Consider the following 21,022-nt stretch of genomic DNA (forward strand, 5'->3'; position numbering starts at 1 on the left):
AATTATACAACCTCTCCAGGACTTTGTAACGGAGGCTGTCCAAGTCCTTTGTCGAGCCACTGTTAACAGGAGCTGACATACGTCGCTGTACAATGCACGTCATTGCATCTGGCCTAATTTCAGCAGGCACGATAACGTTACAATCTTCTCTGTGATTTTGCGTGGTTCAGGTAGTCTGAGAAGCTATAAGTTCTTTGCCCCAGCCACTGCTAAACATCGACAGAAATAATATCGCCGCACAATACACATCACTGCATCTAAACTGGCTGTAGTATATAACAGACGTCATTAAACGTCATTAGATGTCGAACGCTGCGATCTGTTGAGGTACCAGTAAACAGCTTCTGACTGACACTGACATTCAGTTATACAATACGCTTGATAGCCAGGACAGTTGTAAATCGAACGCTCTTATATTTCGAGCTACATTTAAATAGCAGCTGACATTCTATCGTTAAACACATCACCGTAGTAGAAGGACGTATCAAACATTATCATCGCCGCGATCTTGCTTAGTGTCTGTGGTGTCCTGCGTAGGTGTGTTCAAGGGAACGACGGTTGCCTTCTCGATGCTGCTGGAGGAGGAGGCCCTGGAGCCGTAGAGGAGCTCAAGCTGATCCACCGTGTCAGTGATGGGCTTGTTGGTGGAGTCCGGCAGCATAAGGGCGAACACACAGCCCACGCCTGCACACGCACCAAACAGCACAGAAGGAGCCCACCAGTATGTTGTAGCCTGCAAAAAACAAGTGAAAATAAGAAAGGTAATATATTTCATCATCATTAACATCATCATCATCATCATCATTGTTCTATTATAAGAAAAAAAAGATGCTAAAAACAGAATAGTCCATCACCATCATCATCATCATCATCATGACTCTTAATTCCATTAAAAATTGTTAATGAAAGTTCATCGTTATCATCATCATCATTCTTACTCTTATCTCCACCTAAAAATGAGGCCAAGTTTATAAAATCCTAATGATTGGTCTTTTTGCATGGGAAAGGTAAAAAATTACACACACACACACACACACACACACACACACACACACACACACACACACACACACACACACACACACACACACACAACTAAATATACCGATACGAAAATCATAAAAAATGCTCTCCAACTGACCAGGATTTTAATAATAAAAGGCGATACGATGGACCCGAGCCTGGCCATCATAGAGGACATATTGAGGCCCCTGGAGCGTAGGCAGGTTGGGAAAAGCTCTGAGGAAGCCAGGTAAAGAAGACCGTAACTGCCAGTGATGAACAGCTTACCCACAAGTGCCAACGAGAATATCATCCATGTGTAGCCTGGGTGGAGAGAGAGGAAGTTACTTAAACTGACTGATAGAAGATAGAAAGATAATTAGACAGATAATCAGGCTGCTTGCTTGGTAGAAAGGTAGATGAGGCCTTATCTACAAGTGATGAACAGGTTACCCACAAGTGCTAGCGAGATATTATGCATGTGTAACCTTGAGGGAATAAAAGAAGTCAATTATTCTCGTTTTATTCTAACTTGGCCTAAAACTGCTATCTCTCCATCTTGAATGCTGAACTGCACCAATAGATTAACACTCGACTATGGAGGTAGTCACAAAGAGGTGGTACAGATCTGGAACTTTTTTCTCTCTCTCTCAATGAGCAATGTGAAATAAGCTGCGAAACGACAAGAATTTAGGCCAAGTTCAACAAGAAAGGTAGTAGTAGTATCTGTAGTAGTAATGACAGCAGCAGTAGTAGTAGTAGCAGCAGCAATAGTAATGGTAGTAGTAATAGTAGTTGAAGTAGTAGTAGTAGTAGTAGAAGTAGTAGTAGTAGTAGTAGTAGAAGTAGTAGTAGTAGTAGTAGTAGTAGTAGTACTAGTAGCTGAAACCCTTGAAACCCCAGGCTCACTGAACATGAACCTAGTGAACTGCAAGCTGAAGCTGCCCTTCTCCTGCAGTTCATTAGCCTCCTTTTGGGTGGTTAGGGAGTGAGTTGAGGGACGTTTGTATAATCAGGCAGTGGAAATATCCGATTATATAAGTGTCACATGTGAAGGCGTCCCTTTCGAGCACCTATCGACTGCACAAGTGTCATTAAGGCAGACTATGTGTTTAAGATTTTAGGAGGGAAGGGTCTGCAGTTCCACCTTCAGTCGAAAAAAGAAAGATAGAAAGAAAGAAAAAAAGAAAAATGTTACTTATGGTCACTGCCGACTGACATCTGATTTTATCACAGGTTAAGCAAAACTTTCTATAAATGAAATACCTTCTAAATCCTTAAACCTCAGGACATTTCCCAGTGGCCAGTACACGCAGAGAATTGAAGGCAAGGCTGGAGTAGTGACCAATAAATAGGAAGATAAGAAATTTTGACAGGCAGATTCAGAGAGAGAGAGAGAGAGAGAGAGCAAAGCACTTCACTTACTCTTTGGAGTTGCAAGGATGGTAAGGATGGCAGCAGAACAGACGGCGAAGTTAAAGGCGAGTACGTTGCGCCTGCCGAACCTCAGCACGACGGGAGTGAAGCAGGTGTAGCCAGGAATCTCCATTAGGGAACTCAGCACCATGTAGAGGAACGGGTCAGTGCTGAGGACAGAGCCAGAGGCTGAGGCTAGAGGTTGGTAGAATTTGTTTATTTACTTATTTATTTATTTATTCATTTACTGACTGACTTACTGATCGATTGATTGATTAATTGATGTATTATATGACACTGCACATTTATTGGTCCATCAGAAGTGTAGGGACCCGGGGCTAGGCTTCTCAGCTCAGACATTTAAGGTTAAAATGACGTGGGTACCAGAAGATTATATATATATATATATATATATATATATATATATATATATATATATATATATATATATATATATATATATATTTTTTTTTTTTTCATGAATCTTTTTTTCTATCTATTGTCTTTTTTAAAGACATTTCTTCTTTACTTCCCCTAATCAGAAGCGTAAGGAACCGGGGCTAGATTACTCTGTCCAGACTCTAAAGGCGAAAATGATCACTCACTATTATAATCATGCGGGCAAGAAAAAAAAAAAAACTCTTTGGATTTTGGGGTCGGTATAATTCTTGTGTTTTAGTGAGTTGCCTAGACATTTCATTCAGGCCACATTATTTGTTTTTTCAAGTGAGGGTGAGGCTGCAAAAGTAGCCTGCTGTGAAAACTTATATTACCGGTGATGGTGATTAGGCTCTACAGTTAATTATGAGTAATAACGATAATAATAATAATAATAATAATAATAATAATAATAATAATAGTAGTAGTAGTAGTAGTAGTTGTAGTAGTAGTAGTTGTTGCAGTAGTAGTAGTCGCAGCAGCTGCAGTAGTAGTAGTGGTAGTAGCAGTAGTAGTAGTAGTAGCAACAACAACAAAAACAACAATCATAATCATCATCATTATCACCACCATCTTACCTGAAAGTGGTGCCAGACAGACTCATGCCCCAGAAGGTGACGCCAGTGCAGAACCAGCATCCGAACAGCGCCAGGGTGATGGTTCGCAGGGCAGGGGTTTGAACCAGCACAGTCGCCGACCTCCACCATCCCGCCACCTTACCCCCACAGCCCCCTACCTTCCCGTTCCCCCACACCTCTCCGTCCATAGTGGCTGTCACGTCCTTACCTCCCTCAGCGCTCTGGGAAATTAAAAAAATAAAAAAATAAATAAAAAAATAAGGGAGGGGGGTAAATTATTCTGAGAGCCGAAGTCGTTACCAACATTATCGTTAGTTTTCATTTTCATTTTTGGTATCATCATTAATTTCATAGTCACATCATCATCATCAGCCTTTGAGACGCTGCGTGTAAGCTCTATAGGCAAGTAAGTAAATGGACAAGAAATGCTACAACTTATAGAGCCATGTAAGAAAAATGATATATGTCCCATAGTCAAAAATTCTCGTCCATCTTCGTCCTCACTTCGACCCTAAATATTGCAGCGTGCGGGATGAGAGAGAGAGAGAGAGAGAGAGAGAGAGAGCATTCTTAATTGTCTATTTATATATCAGTCTGTCTCTACCTGTCTGTCTGTCTGTCTTTATCTATCTATCTATCTATCTATCTATCTATCTATTTATCTGTCTATCCATCTGTCTGTCCATCATTCAACCAGTCTATTGATTTAACTACTTATCCATCAGTCTGTTTATCTCACTGCCTATTTTTTTTTACGCATCCAGCTCTGGGCATAGGCTTGTTGGTATGTTCCCTAAAGACTTTCAGTCCACCCACGTACCACAAGCCTTTACGTCGCCACATTGACACTAATACCCACTCTTCATACTAAAAACATGCTGGGACTGCCTCATTCGAAGCTGGTGAGGTGGTATTAGATGGTACTCATGGGCGTCAAGAGACGGGGGGGGGGCAAGGGGGGGCAGTTGCCTCCCCTTGGAATTCGACGGCTTCAGTTCTTGTTCAAGGATGATTGAGTGATTTGGAGTCGATTCATGCACTCTGTCACTATGCATTTAATGTAAGTCATGTAACTCATGTAAGTAAACAGTATGCCTACACCTATTTGGAGTGTGTGTATTTTGATATAATATAACCGCACATATATGTATAATTTATTTTGCCTCCCCTTACAAAAAATCCTGCGGACGACCCTGATGGTATTAGCGAGAATGTTTTTATGACAAACCAGTGACTCTTGTGGAAGAGCAGTAAAGTAAGTTTTTACGAAATTAAAATAATCAAACAGTTCCCTATCCTCATCTACTTTCTCTCTCTCTCTCTCTCTCTCTCTCTCTCTCTCTCTCTCTCTCTCTCTCACCTCGAGCCTAAGTTTGTGGAGGAGTGCGACCAGCTTGTGACGTGGTGGGAGAGTGACCCCGTGCCAGCGAGCCGCCTTCAGGAGAGAGTTGGCAGCCTCCTCGCAACGCCCCTGCAGCATCAGCCAACGGGGAGATTCGTCCATGAACCTGGGGACAAGGAAAAGAATCAGTTCTACCGCTGTTTTTAACGTCTCTATGGTAATCAGCGTCAGAATAATAGTCCACAGTTCCATGCCTTGATTATTATCATCATCATCATCATCGTCATCGTCGTCAGAATCATTATTAACACTTCCATACTTTAATCATTGTCATCAATATCACCACCACCACCAAGATCATCATCATCATCATCATCGTCGTCGTTTTCACAATAAAATAAATTAATTAAGATAACTCCCGCTGAAACGTATTGCAAGAACAAGCCACTATTTTCCATTCTCGATAAATTTAATATATTACATTCAGAACACTTCACCTGGGAAAAATCATGCATACAACTTATTTGCTTTGCTTAAAAATTTCCTTATAATCATCTGAACCCTTACCAGACGACAGGCCACTCCCAAGCTGAAAAATATCGTCTAGTGGTGGCAAGAACAAAGTTAATATTTCATAGGTCTAGAAAGGCGTCAGGTATCTTTTTTTTTTTTTCCTGATGAAACTGGCCAACTCCCACAGCTTAAATATTAAGTCGTGACTGCATGAAATTCGATGAGCTTTAGTCAGGAGATAGGAATCAGCCGCTTTGGTTACTAGTCAAATCAATCCTCCAGTCTGACTAAACTTTGCCATTAAAGGAGCTGAGAAGGGTCAAGGATCTACAACATGTTCGAGAAAGGGAGCTATAATCTTTTTTCCACTCCTTCATCACGTCCTATTTAACTTTCCCACAACTACATGGCATGCAATTCTTTTATATCGCTGGGGACATGAATCAGAGGAGAAAGGGACTGAAGATAAGGCTTCGTGGATTATCTGCGTGTTTGTGCAAATAGTAAACAATACTTGACTTAATCAGTGACGTAGCCTACTGCAATATGGAGGGAGCTGGGATGTTTAATGTTCCCTGATGATGGACTGAAGATTCATAAGTTAAGGGACACTGTTAAAATATTAGATGTTGTGATGGACTGTGGGAAAGAGAACACTCTACTCGTATTATGTGGATGGCGGTTCGTAAAAAGTCTGAGAACACCCCACCAAAATGAAAGATGAGTGAGTACCTGGGGATATTTTAAATGCAGCCATCTGGAATGATGTCTACGATGAGGTAACTGAAAATAGATGGATGAAAAAATACTATCCGGATCAATAGTTTACTGACTCCTTATCAACTTTGGTTTTATTATATGAAATGAACTCATATGACAACAATGCAAATCGCACAACAGAGGAATATGAGAAGTAGGAATAAATTTTGTTGCATCAGGTGAGAAAAAAAAAAAAAAAAATCCCTGTCTTACGGTGTCTGAAGTATGAGGAGGGCGACAGGGGCAGTGCACATCAGCTGGAGGGTCCGCCATTCCCTCTGCAGGTAGGCCCAGGTCCCGAAGAGCATGCCCGTTATGGCGAAGGGCGCCGTCGACAGCAGCCCCAACACCGTCCTAACTTGGGAGGGACAAGCTTCCATACCTGGGTGGAGGGAAGACCAGTTAAGGATTTGTTTTCATGTGTCTGGGGCTTCGCAATTTATTTATTTTTTGTCGGGGGAAGTTATGATTTAGTATTTTTTGCACAGAAAATTTAAGTCATCACCACCACCACCACCATCATCATCATCATCCTAACCTTAATTTCCACAAAACAAAAAATATGGTGGGGGCAATTGATATGCATGGAGGGCTTTTTCTGTGTCCGAAATATTTTCTACGGATTTTTTCATTATGATTTATTTGTGGAATTTTTCTTTGTTTCAAATGCTAAGATATATAAGAAGCATTTTGGAACCTTAACTCTTAGAATGATAAGTTTTCCTCAAGTAATTTGAATCACCATGCTTATCTGTGGAGACACTGATTCATCTAAAATATGCTCCAGGGGATTTTTTTTTTTATTTTTTTTTTATTATTTTTTTTTTTTAAGGGGATTTTGTGGTTTAGAAATTGTCACGTTTGATGGATGGATGACAAACAAAGTAGTTTTCTGGTCTGAGACTTTTTAGTTTAAATATGCCTACGTTTCGAAAAGCATCCCTGTCACTTCAACGGGAGCTATGAAAGGCAGCCTACACAAGCTTATATACCTGATGAGAGGGAAAGGTGGACTGAGGGCTCTGATTTTCATTTTTTTTTCTCTAAAACTTTTTTTTTTTCTATGGATACCTGACGGTCTAGTAGGTTGGAGTTCCACGGATATGTGGCCCATAAATGCTTAATATCATTATCACCATCCTACAGGTAATCTCGTTTCCAATCCCAAATGAGATAGGAAGGTCTGCACTCTCTATTGGTACAGGACCCAAAGAGGGGGGGTAAGAGGTAAATATGTACCAACAGAGTTTAGAATTATCTACTCTTTGTATGTACTCACTATATTTACCTTGGATGTAGGCTGGACCAATGATGGGGTGGATCATGCCCAGGACGAATCGGGCAGCCAGAACCAAGGAGTAGAGGGGCACCAGAGCCGAGCTGATGGCTGTAATGGCGAACAGCAGGGCAGCACCACTGATCACCCACCGTCTCCCGAATCTGAAGAAGAGAGTAGATGGTTAAGCTGAGTTGGGTCATATTAGGTTATGAGCTAATTGGATTAGGTTAGGCTAGATTTGGCTGTTAGGTTAGGCTGGGCAGTGAGAGGGTGCGTGAACTTTAGTCCTCGACTGTATACTTGCCAACAACTGATCTTACTTCACTACCACTGTTGGGCTAGTGGAACTTCAAATCTTGTAATCAGTTTCTATGCATAAACACAAACAAACCTATGTACCATTCAGTCATAAATACTATTTCATAACAAACCAATTCATAAATCCTGCATTTTACTACATGAGGGCAGTCATATACAATCAACCAACTAGTGAGATTGTCGTGGTTTCAGTTATCCAAAGTTGTACACCCCTGCTGCTGTTCTTCTCTCCTCTCCTTTCCTTCCCCTGCTTCCCACACTCCCCCAGCTCTAAGTCCTTGCCCCTACCTGTCAGCAAGGAGGCCCATGAACGGTTCTCCCACTGCAGTACCGAAGAAGTAGAAGCTCTGGAAGAAGGGATTCAGCCCTGCCCGTCCACACACCAGATCCCACTGGGATGAAAAACAGAGAACATTTGTAAAAGCCGCGACGTAACAAAACTGTGGTTGATCTCTTCACTGCCAAAGTCTCCCTTAAGCTGACTTTAAATGTCAAATTCATCAGTATTATATGGCAGCATCAAAAAGCTTGGAATCAGTCATTCTTACAAATGCAAAGAGAGAACAATATTTGCAAATGATAGCCATGGAATAAAAGCACCATAGTTGTGGAAGATCTCCAACTTCTGCATCATGTTCCACAGCGCCATAAATCATTCAAATAGATTTTCAAATGACTAGATCTTAATTTTGGCTTTCTTTTGCTTAACCTTTTTTAAAACAAAACTACTGGCTTCTGCCCTTAGCTTTTCCTATCTATTCTTTTAACAAAACTAAGAAGCAGGTACCTCGTTCATATACCTGGTTCCTCATGATGTTGGTGAAGAATATGAGTATCACAAATCCATCTGTCCATTCTGTTTCTCACAATATACTTACATCTAACCCTTACCTCCATCGTAACAGCAGACTCAAAGATGGACACGTCGTAGTGCATCTTTTGACTATAGGATCTTCACACCAGTTCCTCACTTCCGTCGCAACAACAGAAGTGTCGCAGTGTATCTGTTTAAAAAAGAGCTCAATATCTGGCCCTCACCTTCATCGTAACGGTGAATGTGTCATAATACATTCGTCTATCCAATATACTGACCATAGGACCTCCATATTCAGGCCTTAACCTCCAGCAAAGAAGTCAATGTGTGGTAGTGCATCCTCCTATCCAATCTGCTTACTAATGGATCTGAACACCAAGCTCTCACCTCAATCGTGACGGCACACGGAGTTCATCTGTCCAACATGATAAACATAAAATATCAACATCAGGCCCACACCTCCATGGCAACCGTAGTCTCGAAGGTGGATGTGTCGTAGTGCCATGAGTCGCAGGTGCGTGTGGAGAGGGTGGCTGCTTCCTCGGGGCTTGTGGCGAGATCAGGAGACCAAGGGAGGCCGGCCACCACATCGTAGTCTCTCACAAACATCTGACACTGGGACCTCTCAAGTCGACCCCCTCGGTATTCCCTGTGGGGTAGGTGTACGAAGAAAAGTGAGTACTGTATCGTCACCATCGACATTACTCTTGCAGAGGTTATTAATATTATCATTTCCATTATCGTTGTTATCACTGTTGCTTCTTTATCTTTACTGTTTCTCTATCATTGTTATCATTATCATTATTACCATTACCATCAATAACACTACCACTATCAGCATCATTATACTGCATTCAGCCGTATCAAAAATTTAAGGATTGAACTCCAGACATTGGGAGGTTCCTCAGTGGCAAGGAAAAAAAATCTGCCGTCATTCAGAGCAAAACAGATAAGTCATCTCCGGATGTTCAAGAACGAAACCGCAACTTCCCCAGGGGCAAATCATGCGCTGCACTAACCATGGTATCGAGTAGTTCATCCGTTGTTCCATTGTCCATGATGAGTTGTCCAGCTGAGGCACCCGACACCAGTGATCCACCGCGGGGTTGTAGAAGGCGCCGCCCAGGGAGAAGTACGGCAGCAGCATCGACCCTGGGGATGCACGACACGACTGTAGATTGTTATTGGGCGGTGTGCTATGGCTGGCGAGGTGTAGGGTCGTATTCTTGCAGTAGTGGTTGGCAGGAACGGAATGTAGGGATGCAGTAATGTTATGTAACTTAAGTGGTGTAGGTGTAGTGTACTGTGGAGTGGTACAGTGTGCTGTAAGATAGTGTTGTGTACCTAGAAGGAGTGTGGTTTGGAATGGTGTAGCGATTTGATGAGGTATGATTTAGATATATGTAGTGTGCTCTAAAGTGTAGTGGATGAAAAGTGATGTAATGGGCTGTAAGGTAGAGTGGTGTAGAGTGGTACAGTGTGGTATGACATGGTGTAATATAAATGGTATAATGTGGTCTGCAGTAACCAAGTGGGATGGTTGGTATGCGTTAGTGTGGCTTGATTTGGTGAGACAGAATGGAGCAGTGTGGTATGAGGTACAGACAAGCGTGATCATTGCCATCTTCGTCAACACCATCATCAACAACAGTAGCAACAACAATAATTACTACTACTACTACTACTATTGCTGCTGCTGCTGTTGCAATTACTGCCACTACTGCTACTACTACGACAACATCGCACTTTGCGAAATGCCCGACTAAAAATCCGTAGACTGTAGACTATCGTGGGACTGGGAGTGGAGCGTGTGGACTGTGGAGACAGAAATAAGAGTAATGGATAATGATGGGAATGTGTTAAAATATTTTTAACCTCTCAGAGAAAAACAATCGTCTGGTATAATCCTGAACAAAGAACATAGCTTATACTCTTTTTACTCTAACCTGGTCCAGACTCTCGTCCGTTTGAAGCTCTTATTCCACGTGATTTAGTAGTAGAAAAAGACAACGGTACTGCTCTACATCCTTTTCAAAACACTTCTTCGTGCCTGGCGCCATATTCTGGTGTTAATCTCCTGTTTCATTTCAGCACTTAAGACGAAGGAAATCTTACCTGTACTGAAGTATGATTCTCCGACATTGTTGTGAGTGGTCAGCTGTGGGCATGGTATGATTTGTGACATCACAGAGAGGATGCAGGTTTCGCGCAAGGTACGATAATCTCCAACTTTGACCGTTTTTTTTTTATATAAATATTACATCGGAAGGAGAAAATAATGATATTCCGATGATTACGAGCGATAATTTTATTAATTTGTGAAACTTGTACGCGACTGTCAACCAGCCCAATTTAGGCCATGTTAGAGTAAAATGAGTTTAATGAGTGCACACTCCCAATGGAACCAAACACACATCTGGGAACGCGTCCGTACTCTGACACTTCTCGATAGATCTACATCCGCATTGCACTTTATGTCAACAATATATCTGCAGGAAAATACTTTGAAGGTACTGGTACACTGAATGGTCTGTACGATTTCTTATTACTGTACTGTAAATTTAGCACTATTATTTAGGAACAGAAAATTTGCTAGATTTCTTATCCTTTGCAGTACGAGTGCTCTCACACATTTCTGTGAAATATGTTCATCTTTACAAAACTCCTGTTGTTGAATGTGAAAATTTTCTATACATAAAAGTAAAGGCCTGCACTTCCTACACTTCTATGTCAAAAAACATTTTCTCAAAAATAATTATTAGCTATGACAATGTAAAGACTCTTATATATATATATATATATATATATATATATATATATATATATATTGTCTGAACACATAGAATTGTCTGTAGACAGCATGATCTACTGTATACAGAAAAAAAAAAAAAAACCTATTGGCTGCTTTATGTAATTTATATATTTGTACTATCTTTGTAGCTTACGTGAATAAACATGCAGATAACGGTTACCGAAGTATATAACTCCACACTAACGTAAATAATGATTAACGTGTCAGTTCAACACTGCCTTGGTAATATTCGTAGGGACACATTCGATACGATCCTAAATGTGATGCATATATTTTTTCAAAAAATATTTCATCAGTGTTACAATTCCCCTTCTACATCCAAAAATTAAGCTGGCGGGTCATCTCTCACTCTCTCTGAAAACACAAAGGTGTGTATTCGCTGTTTAGATGGTTTCCTATCCAACATTTAGATTCATTTCAAGCAAAGTCTGTCAGCACCACCGATATCAAACAGCTTCCAGAATAATCTGGGAGGTCAATTTTGCAGGTGGATGACGAAAATGTGGCCTAAGGAGAAGACGGGATGAAGCCACCTAGCTGGCGATAATTCTGATCTTTGTATAAGGTGACTAACACTTCAACAAGCCTTTGCCCTCCCCCACCAGGGCTGACTCTGGCACACCTGCGCTCCACCCAATTAGCCTCTTGTTGCTCTCTTCAACTGCACAAATAAAACTTGCTCAGCCTGTTTCGGTCTTTTCTTTTGGTGGATTTATTGTGTGTGCCCATGCTGCTGTTTTACAGCTTCTGGGAAAAAAAAAAAAAAAAAAAAAAAGAAAAAAAAAAAAGCTGGAAATGTTGCGTAGGATTCAGGCAAAGGGATCTGTATTATTATCGCTGTCACTTTGTGTTCATTCTTTCAATGGATTAATGTACCTTTGTTGTTCTTCTGAGCTTAGAGAATTGGTCTAAGTAATGCTGGAACATTTTTCCGCAGTAACATACCTTGAAATCAGAACAGGAGATCAGTTTTATTATCACTATCAGTTTTTGCCCTTTCTTTCGGTATATTGCATTTATATGCACTTGATTCTATTTTACGACGCTGAAAGAATTTAGGCTATCTGATCATGACAAAATAGGCAATGACACGGTGCTCGGACTTGGCTGTAGTATAAGAGATCAACTTTATAATCACTGTCGATATCTACCGTGTGCTTTGTTAGATTTATGGGGCCATGCTGCAGTTTTACGACTTCTAGAGGAATTTGGTTATTTGGGAAAAGCTATATAAATACTGGGGCTATTATACAGCTGAGATGCAGAACAAAAAGCCAGCTGTTGTACCCCTGTCGATTTCTACCCTATAACTTTGTAGAATTATGTGTTCATTCTATTATTTACAGCACTGAAATAATTTAGGATATCTGAGTTAAACAGACTAAACAATGGCATGATCACTGCACACCGATGCTGGATGAGAGATTATTTTATTACCATTGTCAAATTGTGCACTTTAATTTGGTAGACCTGTATGTCCGCGTCGTTAATTTATGAAATGGCCATGCGGAGAGGATGGAGGCTGAGATACTAACCAGAAAAGTGTGTGTGAGTGAGGTGGAGGGGGAGAGGAGGAGGGATAGACCAAGGATGAGATGGGGGGAAAAGTGGAGAGATATATGAGAGGAATGTGTGAGTTGGAGAGAGGGCAACCAGATGGCGGAGGGCAGGGCAACGTGAAGGCGATTTGTTTGTGGCCACCCCTTACGGAACTAAGGCGTCTGGCAATTGACAGGCAGACAGACAGATAGAGAGATAGGAAAGAATTTAGAACGCCTGAGTAATCCAGCGCAAACGGTGGCATGGTAACCTGTCTTGGAATGAGGACAAGAGATCAGCCTTGTTACCACTCGATTTCTACCCTTTTATTCGGTAATCAGTGTGCCCCACGTGTTGGATTACTAAGCTGAAAGAATTTAGGTTCCTTCAATAAAACTGAGAATATATCGGTGCTCTAGAATTTCAGTCCAAATGTCGTTCTCCCTTTGGTTTTTTGTTTTGGTATTTCCGTGTTTCTTCCTCCTCAGTATGTTCCATCTCTTTCTCTTCCTGTTCCAAGACAGTTTATGGTTTTGTTACCACAGGAATGTTTGTGTTATGACCGGATTTTTGTGTGAATGTGTGAGGGGGGGGTGAGGGAGGATTTCAATTCAGCTTAGCTTCGTCCACGTGTGTACGAGTACTCTCCAGCCTTCCCAGATATGCCATTATGTTTCGTTCAGTCAGAGAACGTATTGGGTATCCTTACCATCAGACTATTCTATGTACCCTAGCAACAAAATTTTGTGGTGAAGGCAATAATGAAGGCTGCATCTAACACCTCCAGCTCCTAAAAGTATTATTAATGAAGGCTATATCTAACTCCTCCGGTTAGAAAAAAAAATATGTGTTGTATAAGATCGTCTCGAGATGGCAAGAATAAGATTGAAATTACCTTGTCAGATTTACGGAGTTATGACGAGCTATCAGTTTGCTAACCCTTGTGAGTCTGGTTTTATGGACGGATTTTTACTATTATTATTATTATCATTATTGGAAATCTGAGACTGGTTTAACAGACGGATTATTTCTATTATTATTATCATAATTATTATTATTATTATCATTGGAAATCAGAGACTGGTTTTACGGTCGAACTAGTTTTATTCCTGGCAATCGTGGACATGAGCCGGGTCCATTCACGTGCGTACCATCCAATCTTCCCCCATTTTTTTTTTTTTTTTTTTTTTTTTTTTTTTACGGACAGTGGAAAGTAAAGCCAGCTGGTGCCTAAATCTTTTCACATTGAGGACGTATTTTTGTTGTTGTTGCTGTTCTTGTTATTGTTGTTGTTGTTGTTATTACCAGCATACCATTTTTTTCAACTTAATAGAGACATCCAGTAATGGAAGGATTTATGAAGCCTTTATCTAGCCCGCATAGTTGAAAAGTATCTCCTAAACTGAATAAAATCGTATGTAAGTACCAAGAATTAAATTATAAACACGTCAACGAATGGAAGAGGTTAGAGGAACAGGCAATGAATATCTCATCGATCATTTTGCAGGTACGGATGTGGTTCACAATACGTAATTATCTACCACTCTTATCACCTGTTGCTTTACGCCGTATTATGTGAAGGGTGGCCTCTACTACATTTCTTTAACTTTAACGTTGCCTAAAATTGCCATTTCTTCACCTTCAGTGCCCAACTGCAACAATAGATTACCACTAGAATGCAATGCTAATCACAGAGAAGTGCTATGGAAGGGATGTAGGATAGTAGCATTGTCTTCCTTTATCACTGAGGTTCGTGAAAAAAGCAGCCGAACTTCGAAAATTGGGGCCAAATTAAAGTGAAGAACATACAATATCCGATATTTCTGTCCCTAATCAAAATTTAGCCTTTCTTCCACGACAAACCGTCTTCAAGCCTGATATACTGCAGGAGGGGACCTTTCCACTAGGGAGGAAGAGGAAGGGTGAAGGGAGGTCATCCATATCTCATCACACTACCTTAGGACGGGTTAGGAAGGAAGAATGCGGGGGAGAAGATTCAGGGTTGTATTTTAAGTGGCGCTATGAACTTCGATTTTCTTTTTAAATTTATTACGCTTGTTACACGCTGATATTCCCTTTTGTGTTACTAATATATTTTTGTATCAACACAGTGTGTACCCATAATATGCAAGTGGATACTGAAATGTAATGAACGGAATAAATAGCGGAAGAATATTTGTTACGAAATTTCCAAAGCTACTGATAGCAATAAACGCCTCAGGCTCTCCAAAGTAGTCACCCCGTCGGAAACTCGAATAAACTTTACCTTTAGGACCACCAACACGACCGCCTAAGCTAGCCCAAAGGCGTAGAATCTCAGGGTTCTCGAACGCACCTCATTCTTTCACACGTAATTCCCGCCTTTGTCCCGCCACCATGCTGTTTATCGTTCTTCTAGTTTTCTTTTGTCCCTCCAGTCAGTACAAGGATTTTTCTTTTTTTCATCCGTATTTTTACTATCTTCAAACGATTTTGTTTTGCTTAGGGGAGACAGTCTTAATTATAATAGTCGCAGGAATTTTGGTATGTCCTTCTGCTACTCTTAAATAACTTTATTCTCTTAGTTAAGGAGTTAGAAATAGCATCCACTTATCCTCCAACACAATGTGTCTTTTTATTATCAAACTTGTGACCCCAAACGAGTTATTTAGCTCAGAGTCGACCGCTTGCAATAAAGGGGATAATGGCCCCTGGGATGTCAGCGAACAAGGACAGATTTTACGGTGATGCTTCTTGGAACAGGAGAAAGACACGGGGGAGAGGACTGGTGGGGCGGGGTGGAGAGGGAGTGTGGTTAGAGAAGGGGTGGAGAAGGAGTGGGGTTAGAGAGGGGCTGGAGAGGGAGGGGAGGGGGTTAGAGAGGGAGTGGGGTTAGAGAGGAGGTGGAGAGGGAGTGCGGTTGGAGAGGGGGATGGGGGAAGCGACACTCTCTTGGCACTCTCACCACGGGTTAAAAAAAAAAAAAAAAAAAAGAGGGGGGGATCTGGTAGTCGGGATTCCTTTAAACAATAGGGGTGCTGAATGCCGCTCTAGTTATGTCAGAGGTGCGATGCGTGTTAGGTAGATGAGTGGTGGTGTTGAATGGGGTCAGAACCTCGATGCCGATCGTTAGAAGGACCAGTGACAAAATCATACACGTTATTCCATTCACCACGATTACGTATTTTCCATTTTCCTAAAAAAAAAAAAAATCAATTCTTTTCAACTTATAGAGAGTCTCTAGCTGTCAAAAGGGTTAGTGAGGGCTATATCTAACCTCTCCAATTCAAAAATTACATCCAGAAATTAGCAAAATCGTCCGAAAGTTGCAAGAATAAAAAAATCACCGTATTAAAGACGTCAAGAAGTTCTAAACACACAATTGGCTTTTGGTCACAGGACTTACATCAACAGTTGAAACTGCTTGCCACAGCACAGAATTATATACTACTAAGGTAAAAGGAGGGTTTCAAGTTGGACATAACTTGGTGTTCCATCGAAATATTTTTACCTTGTCCGTCTATAGATTATTAAAGGCCGCTGTAAATACTGATCGTTTTAGCACATACCGACTTTTATTTGTATGACTGCTAAAAACTCTCGTTCAGTGCAGTGTATAGTTACAGTACCTAATGATTTCATGACATTAGCATATGCAACTTCGTTAGAACAGCTGATTTCCATTCTAACACTACAAACAATTCAAAAACTGCTTTTTGGACACAGTTTCTTCCAGAACAGATCCTTACAATTATAATGGCTGACTTATCATTGAAGGAGAGAAGTGAACATTGTACATCAGTGTGGATAAAGAAATGTCTCAGTAATACAGTGACGACGTAGTTCACAATACTGTATTATGATATCTATATATAATGTGAAATTAATATATGGAACATAACTATAAGTGGAATTATATTTGATGCGTTAGAAGGATCGTGAAGTGATAGTAGGCGATGATATGTGATTATGGACAGTGGGTCTGTATGTTTGTGTATGTATTCTATATTTATATTTGTGCTTCTGGGTGTAATACTGCTACAGTTATTAAGTCTATATAGTAAAAGAAATGAAAGAACTGAGTACTTTTAAATCTGTCAGAACATATAGTCAGTTTTCTGTGTTTTGCAATAGTCACCACTGCAGTACCACTATTTCCACAACAAGCATTTCATTTCCTGAATTATAAAAGCAAGCCAGAACAATCATCAGTTAAAATTAAAGTGAAGTCAGTTTAAACATAAACTATAGTAACGTTTTTATTTATTTCGAACTCAGTGTCAAGAATTCATCACTATTTTTCAGTCACTTCACCATATTTTTTCTCTCACACTATCAGCAGGAAGACAATCATAATTTACTAAGATTTGAAAAGATTACAAAAAAAAAAAAAAAAAAACTACTAAACCTCCCACTATTAATAAGTAATACGGTTAACACTCTCATGCTGCTGTAACACACTCTCATCTAAACGAAACTGTCTGGTGTTAAATGAAATAGAATGTAATTCTATCCCCATGTGAGGGTTAATGGTGACAGTATCAACATTCTAAGACTCCTATATTTACGCTCAGTCGAATAACATCGTCAGGAGTTAGTTGGATTATAACAGCTGGGAAGACATGATCGAGAGGGTTAAAATACTTATAAATACTGTATAACCACTTCACTCCTATGGCGTGTTTTTCGGTTTATTCTTTCTACTTCCACACGATTATATTAAGCCAAGGAGACACTTTTCGAATTGGTGTGATGAGACGCAGCAGTCATTAAGCCGTTCAAAAAGGGAGATCTTTTCTAAACTGAATAAACTAGTGTGAAGGTAGCAAGAATATTCTGTAAAAGAGGTCAGTTTACTGAAAGAGTAAAACAGAGATTGTTTCCAAGCCCTTCATTACGAGGGACTTTTCCTAAGTTGGCTAAAATGTCATTAAACTTCAAAATACATCATCGAACTGAAAGGATTAATTATCTCCGCCAACGAAGTTGGAGGAGGTTTTGTATTAACCCACGTCTGTCTGTCTATCAGTCTGTCTGTCTGATTGTGAGCAATATATATATATATATATATATATATATATAATAAAGTTTCTATCGACTCTCAGTTAAATCTGTTGGATAGGTGGCTACTGGGTCAAGGAAGAGTTAAGTAGTATCAGATCCGGATGTAGGAATAAATGATAAGTTTATTGGCCCCGGCGGAGGGATGCCCTCTCGTGTAGCGGCCATATAGTTTGACAGATAGATAGATAGATAGATAGACTTAGTTATCACCGCCAACGACGTTGGAAAGAGACTGGTTTTTAAATCATAAATCATACTAGCGTTCGGAGAAGGTATACGCTTTCTGAGTGCTGTCTGGTTTCTCACGCAATGGCTCTTTTAGAGCACGTTTGCTGCCCACCAAATTGCGAAGATCTCAAAATGTGATAACGATGAATATGTCCTTTCTATAATCTAGCATGACGCAATCCCACTTCAGCTTAATCTATAGGCTGTGTAGCAAGGCCACCTCCTCAACAAATGCTGCTGATATTGTTTGGCCCGGCGCCCTGACATTAGGCCTAAGCTATTCTCAATAGTGTAAAGTGAGTCAAAAGTGTGGAAATATAGGGTTAAATATAATTTTATGTTATTTTGTAGTGAGAGGGATAATAAACACTATCTATAACCCCTTCATATAGAAAAGTCGCCTCTTAACTGATATCATATTTTCTTGTATTAGCAACAACTAACTAAAACTGACGGAAGGTGCTTGGAGGAGATAATGACAAAGAATGATAAGACAGACAAGTACAGTATATGGGTGAGTGACCTTGCTCCTGCCTCAGCAACCTGTTGATTGTCTCTGTTGCGTCACTACTTCCCCTCTGCCTGCATAACTCCCTGCCTACCCTCCTTCCTCTTTGCCTGCATAACTCCCTGCATACCCCCTTTCCTGCCTGCTCCCACCCTGTCTCACTGCTTGCCCCTACCTCATTTCCTCCCCCCGTCCCTCCCTGAATAGCTGCCTATCAGTCCTCTCTCCCTCCCTTCCCACATGTCTGCCATCCTCCTTATCTAATCCTGCTTCCTCCCTCCTTCGCTTTTTATCCGCCTTCCTTCTTGCTCCCTCCTTCCTTTTCAGCCTGCACCTCTCCTTGCCCATCGCCCCCTGCCTACCTACCTCCATCCCTACCTGCCTTCCTCCCTCCATGCTACCCACTCCATCAATTCCTACCCTCCTCCCTGCCCGTCTGTCCCCTTCCCTACTTGCATCCCCTGTCTGCCTAATTCCTTCCCTCCCTCCCACTCTTCCTCCCGTACTGCTATTCCCCCATTCCTTCTATTTCCCTTTCTTCCTATTTTCCCTCCCAGCCTACCTACCTACCTACCTACCTACCACCCTTCGTCCTCACCTCCCTCCCCCACTCTCTGCTTACCTCCCTCCCTCCTTGTCTACCTTCTTCACTTTCTCTTAGCCTACCTACATACCTACTTACTTATCTCCCTCTCTTTCTCCCCCTATCTCTCTACTACCCTTCATTACCTCTGTCTATTTTCCTTCCTCCCTATCTCTACCTATGCCCATCTCCACCTCCTTCCCTACCTCCCTCTCTCCTAGCCTTCTTGCTTTTGTATCCTTATCTTCATCTCATAGTATCAGATATCACAGTCGAAGTCTTCTCTGTAACGTCCAACCCCGAGAGAACCACAAAGTTTGTTGTTATTTGTTGTCCTTTGCTCTTCCTACACATTTCTACCTACCTTCCTACTCACTTCTCTCTCTCTCTCTCTCTCTCTCTCTCTCTCTCTCTCTCTCTCTCTCGACTATTGCCTCGTAGACAGACGCGAGAAAATTTTCCATTCAGTTGACTCTTTACTTGGACTGCCTTCTCTTTATGGAGTCACTTCCTATCTTTTTTTTTCATTCTTACAACATTGAATTGTGTATTAAAAAAAAAAAAGAAAGGTTTCTAATATAAGGTCACATGAAATATATCGAACAGAATAAGATAAAAACCATTGCAGAACGATCTTTGTTGGAGAGGCTTATTCTCACTATCGCAAGACAATTTTATTTAGATGATTTTATTGAGCTGAGCAGGAAGGGAATGAGAGACTGACTACAAGAATGCATGTGAGTGAACTGGAGAGGGGAGCGGGAGGAGGAGGCCTAGGATGAGACGGAAGGATGGGGTGATGAATTACAGTATTTGAGAGGGAGGGAGAAGTTCGAGGGAGGGCAACCTAATGGCCGAAGACAGGGTGACATGGAGGCACTTTGTAGCCATTAAGGTGTCTGACTATAGATAGATAGATAAATAAATAAATACACAGATAGGCAGATATACAGATAGATGTAACAGGAGGACAAATGTACTGAAGAGATTAAAGAAGAATGCAAATAATGGACATTCTCCCTTACCCTTTCACTACGAGGGGGTTCTCCAAGGCCGAGTCAAGTCGTCTGGTGGAAGCAAGAACAAAACTAGAAGAACCTCTTGGGACGGAAGCCAAAGCCCCAGTTGATGTTTATGTCTTTTCACTTCAGTAATCTTGACCTCTGACCCAAGACCTTAGTATATGAACCTGTCCTACATGTAGTTAGCAGCTACGAATGTACGTGAAGTGAGGATTTTAGGTTGTGTTTCAAAAAATAGAACCAGAACACATGGATAGTCTGAAGAGAGATTCACAGACGAAAACATACATACATACACACACACACACACACACACACACACACACACACACACACACACACACACACACACACACACACACACACACACACACACACACACACACACACACACAGTACTGTACGGGTAAAATATCCTGAAAGTAAGAAAAGGCAAAAAATCTTTTTCTTCTACTCACAGAAGAGGTAAGACATGAACATGAAGAAAGTCCATCTCCCGACCCCCACAGTGGAAAGCAAGGTGTCAAAACTGTGGTATTCGGTGGTGGAGACGTCTTCCTTCAGAGGGCTGGTGGCTGCGGCGGCCTTGGAGTTCTTCATTGTGCCTATTCTTGTTCAATCTTGGTCTGGGTGGGGTTTCTGCCTTCGTTCTTGGCGGGTCTTGTTGCTAAATCCGGGTTTATTCGGGCTGTTTGCTTTATTATTTCCTGTGTCTGGCTTAGTTCTGTGTTTTCTTGCCTTTTCTCTGTCTTGGTTCTCTACTTTCCTTCTTTTTTCTATCTCGTTTCAGTGTTTTCTTATTTTTCTTCCTCTTTCTTCTGATTTCTA

At 41.0% G+C, this 21,022-nt stretch overlaps 1 protein-coding gene across 1 annotated transcript; it reads right to left on the reverse strand.

Moving 5' to 3' along the window:
• Positions 1 to 390: 390 nt before the first annotated feature.
• On the reverse strand, positions 391 to 20,932 carry LOC145403662 (organic cation transporter protein-like). The gene is made up of 11 exons (XM_080275353.1): positions 20,653 to 20,932; positions 9,479 to 9,611; positions 8,919 to 9,108; positions 7,934 to 8,037; positions 7,337 to 7,488; positions 6,262 to 6,430; positions 4,795 to 4,942; positions 3,435 to 3,655; positions 2,428 to 2,588; positions 1,142 to 1,326; positions 391 to 733 (listed from the first exon to the last, which is right to left on the reverse strand). Exons 1-11 carry the CDS (start codon positions 20,792 to 20,794, stop codon positions 485 to 487), a joined length of 1,854 nt encoding a protein of 617 aa, XP_080131479.1. The 5' UTR covers positions 20,795 to 20,932; the 3' UTR covers positions 391 to 484.
• Between the last annotated feature and the right edge of the window lie 90 nt (positions 20,933 to 21,022).

This window comes from Coenobita brevimanus, chromosome 61, assembly GCF_032717465.1.
Source record: "Coenobita brevimanus isolate Jiangsu-jjx chromosome 61, ASM3271746v2, whole genome shotgun sequence".
Lineage (NCBI taxonomy): Eukaryota > Metazoa > Arthropoda > Malacostraca > Decapoda > Coenobitidae > Coenobita > Coenobita brevimanus.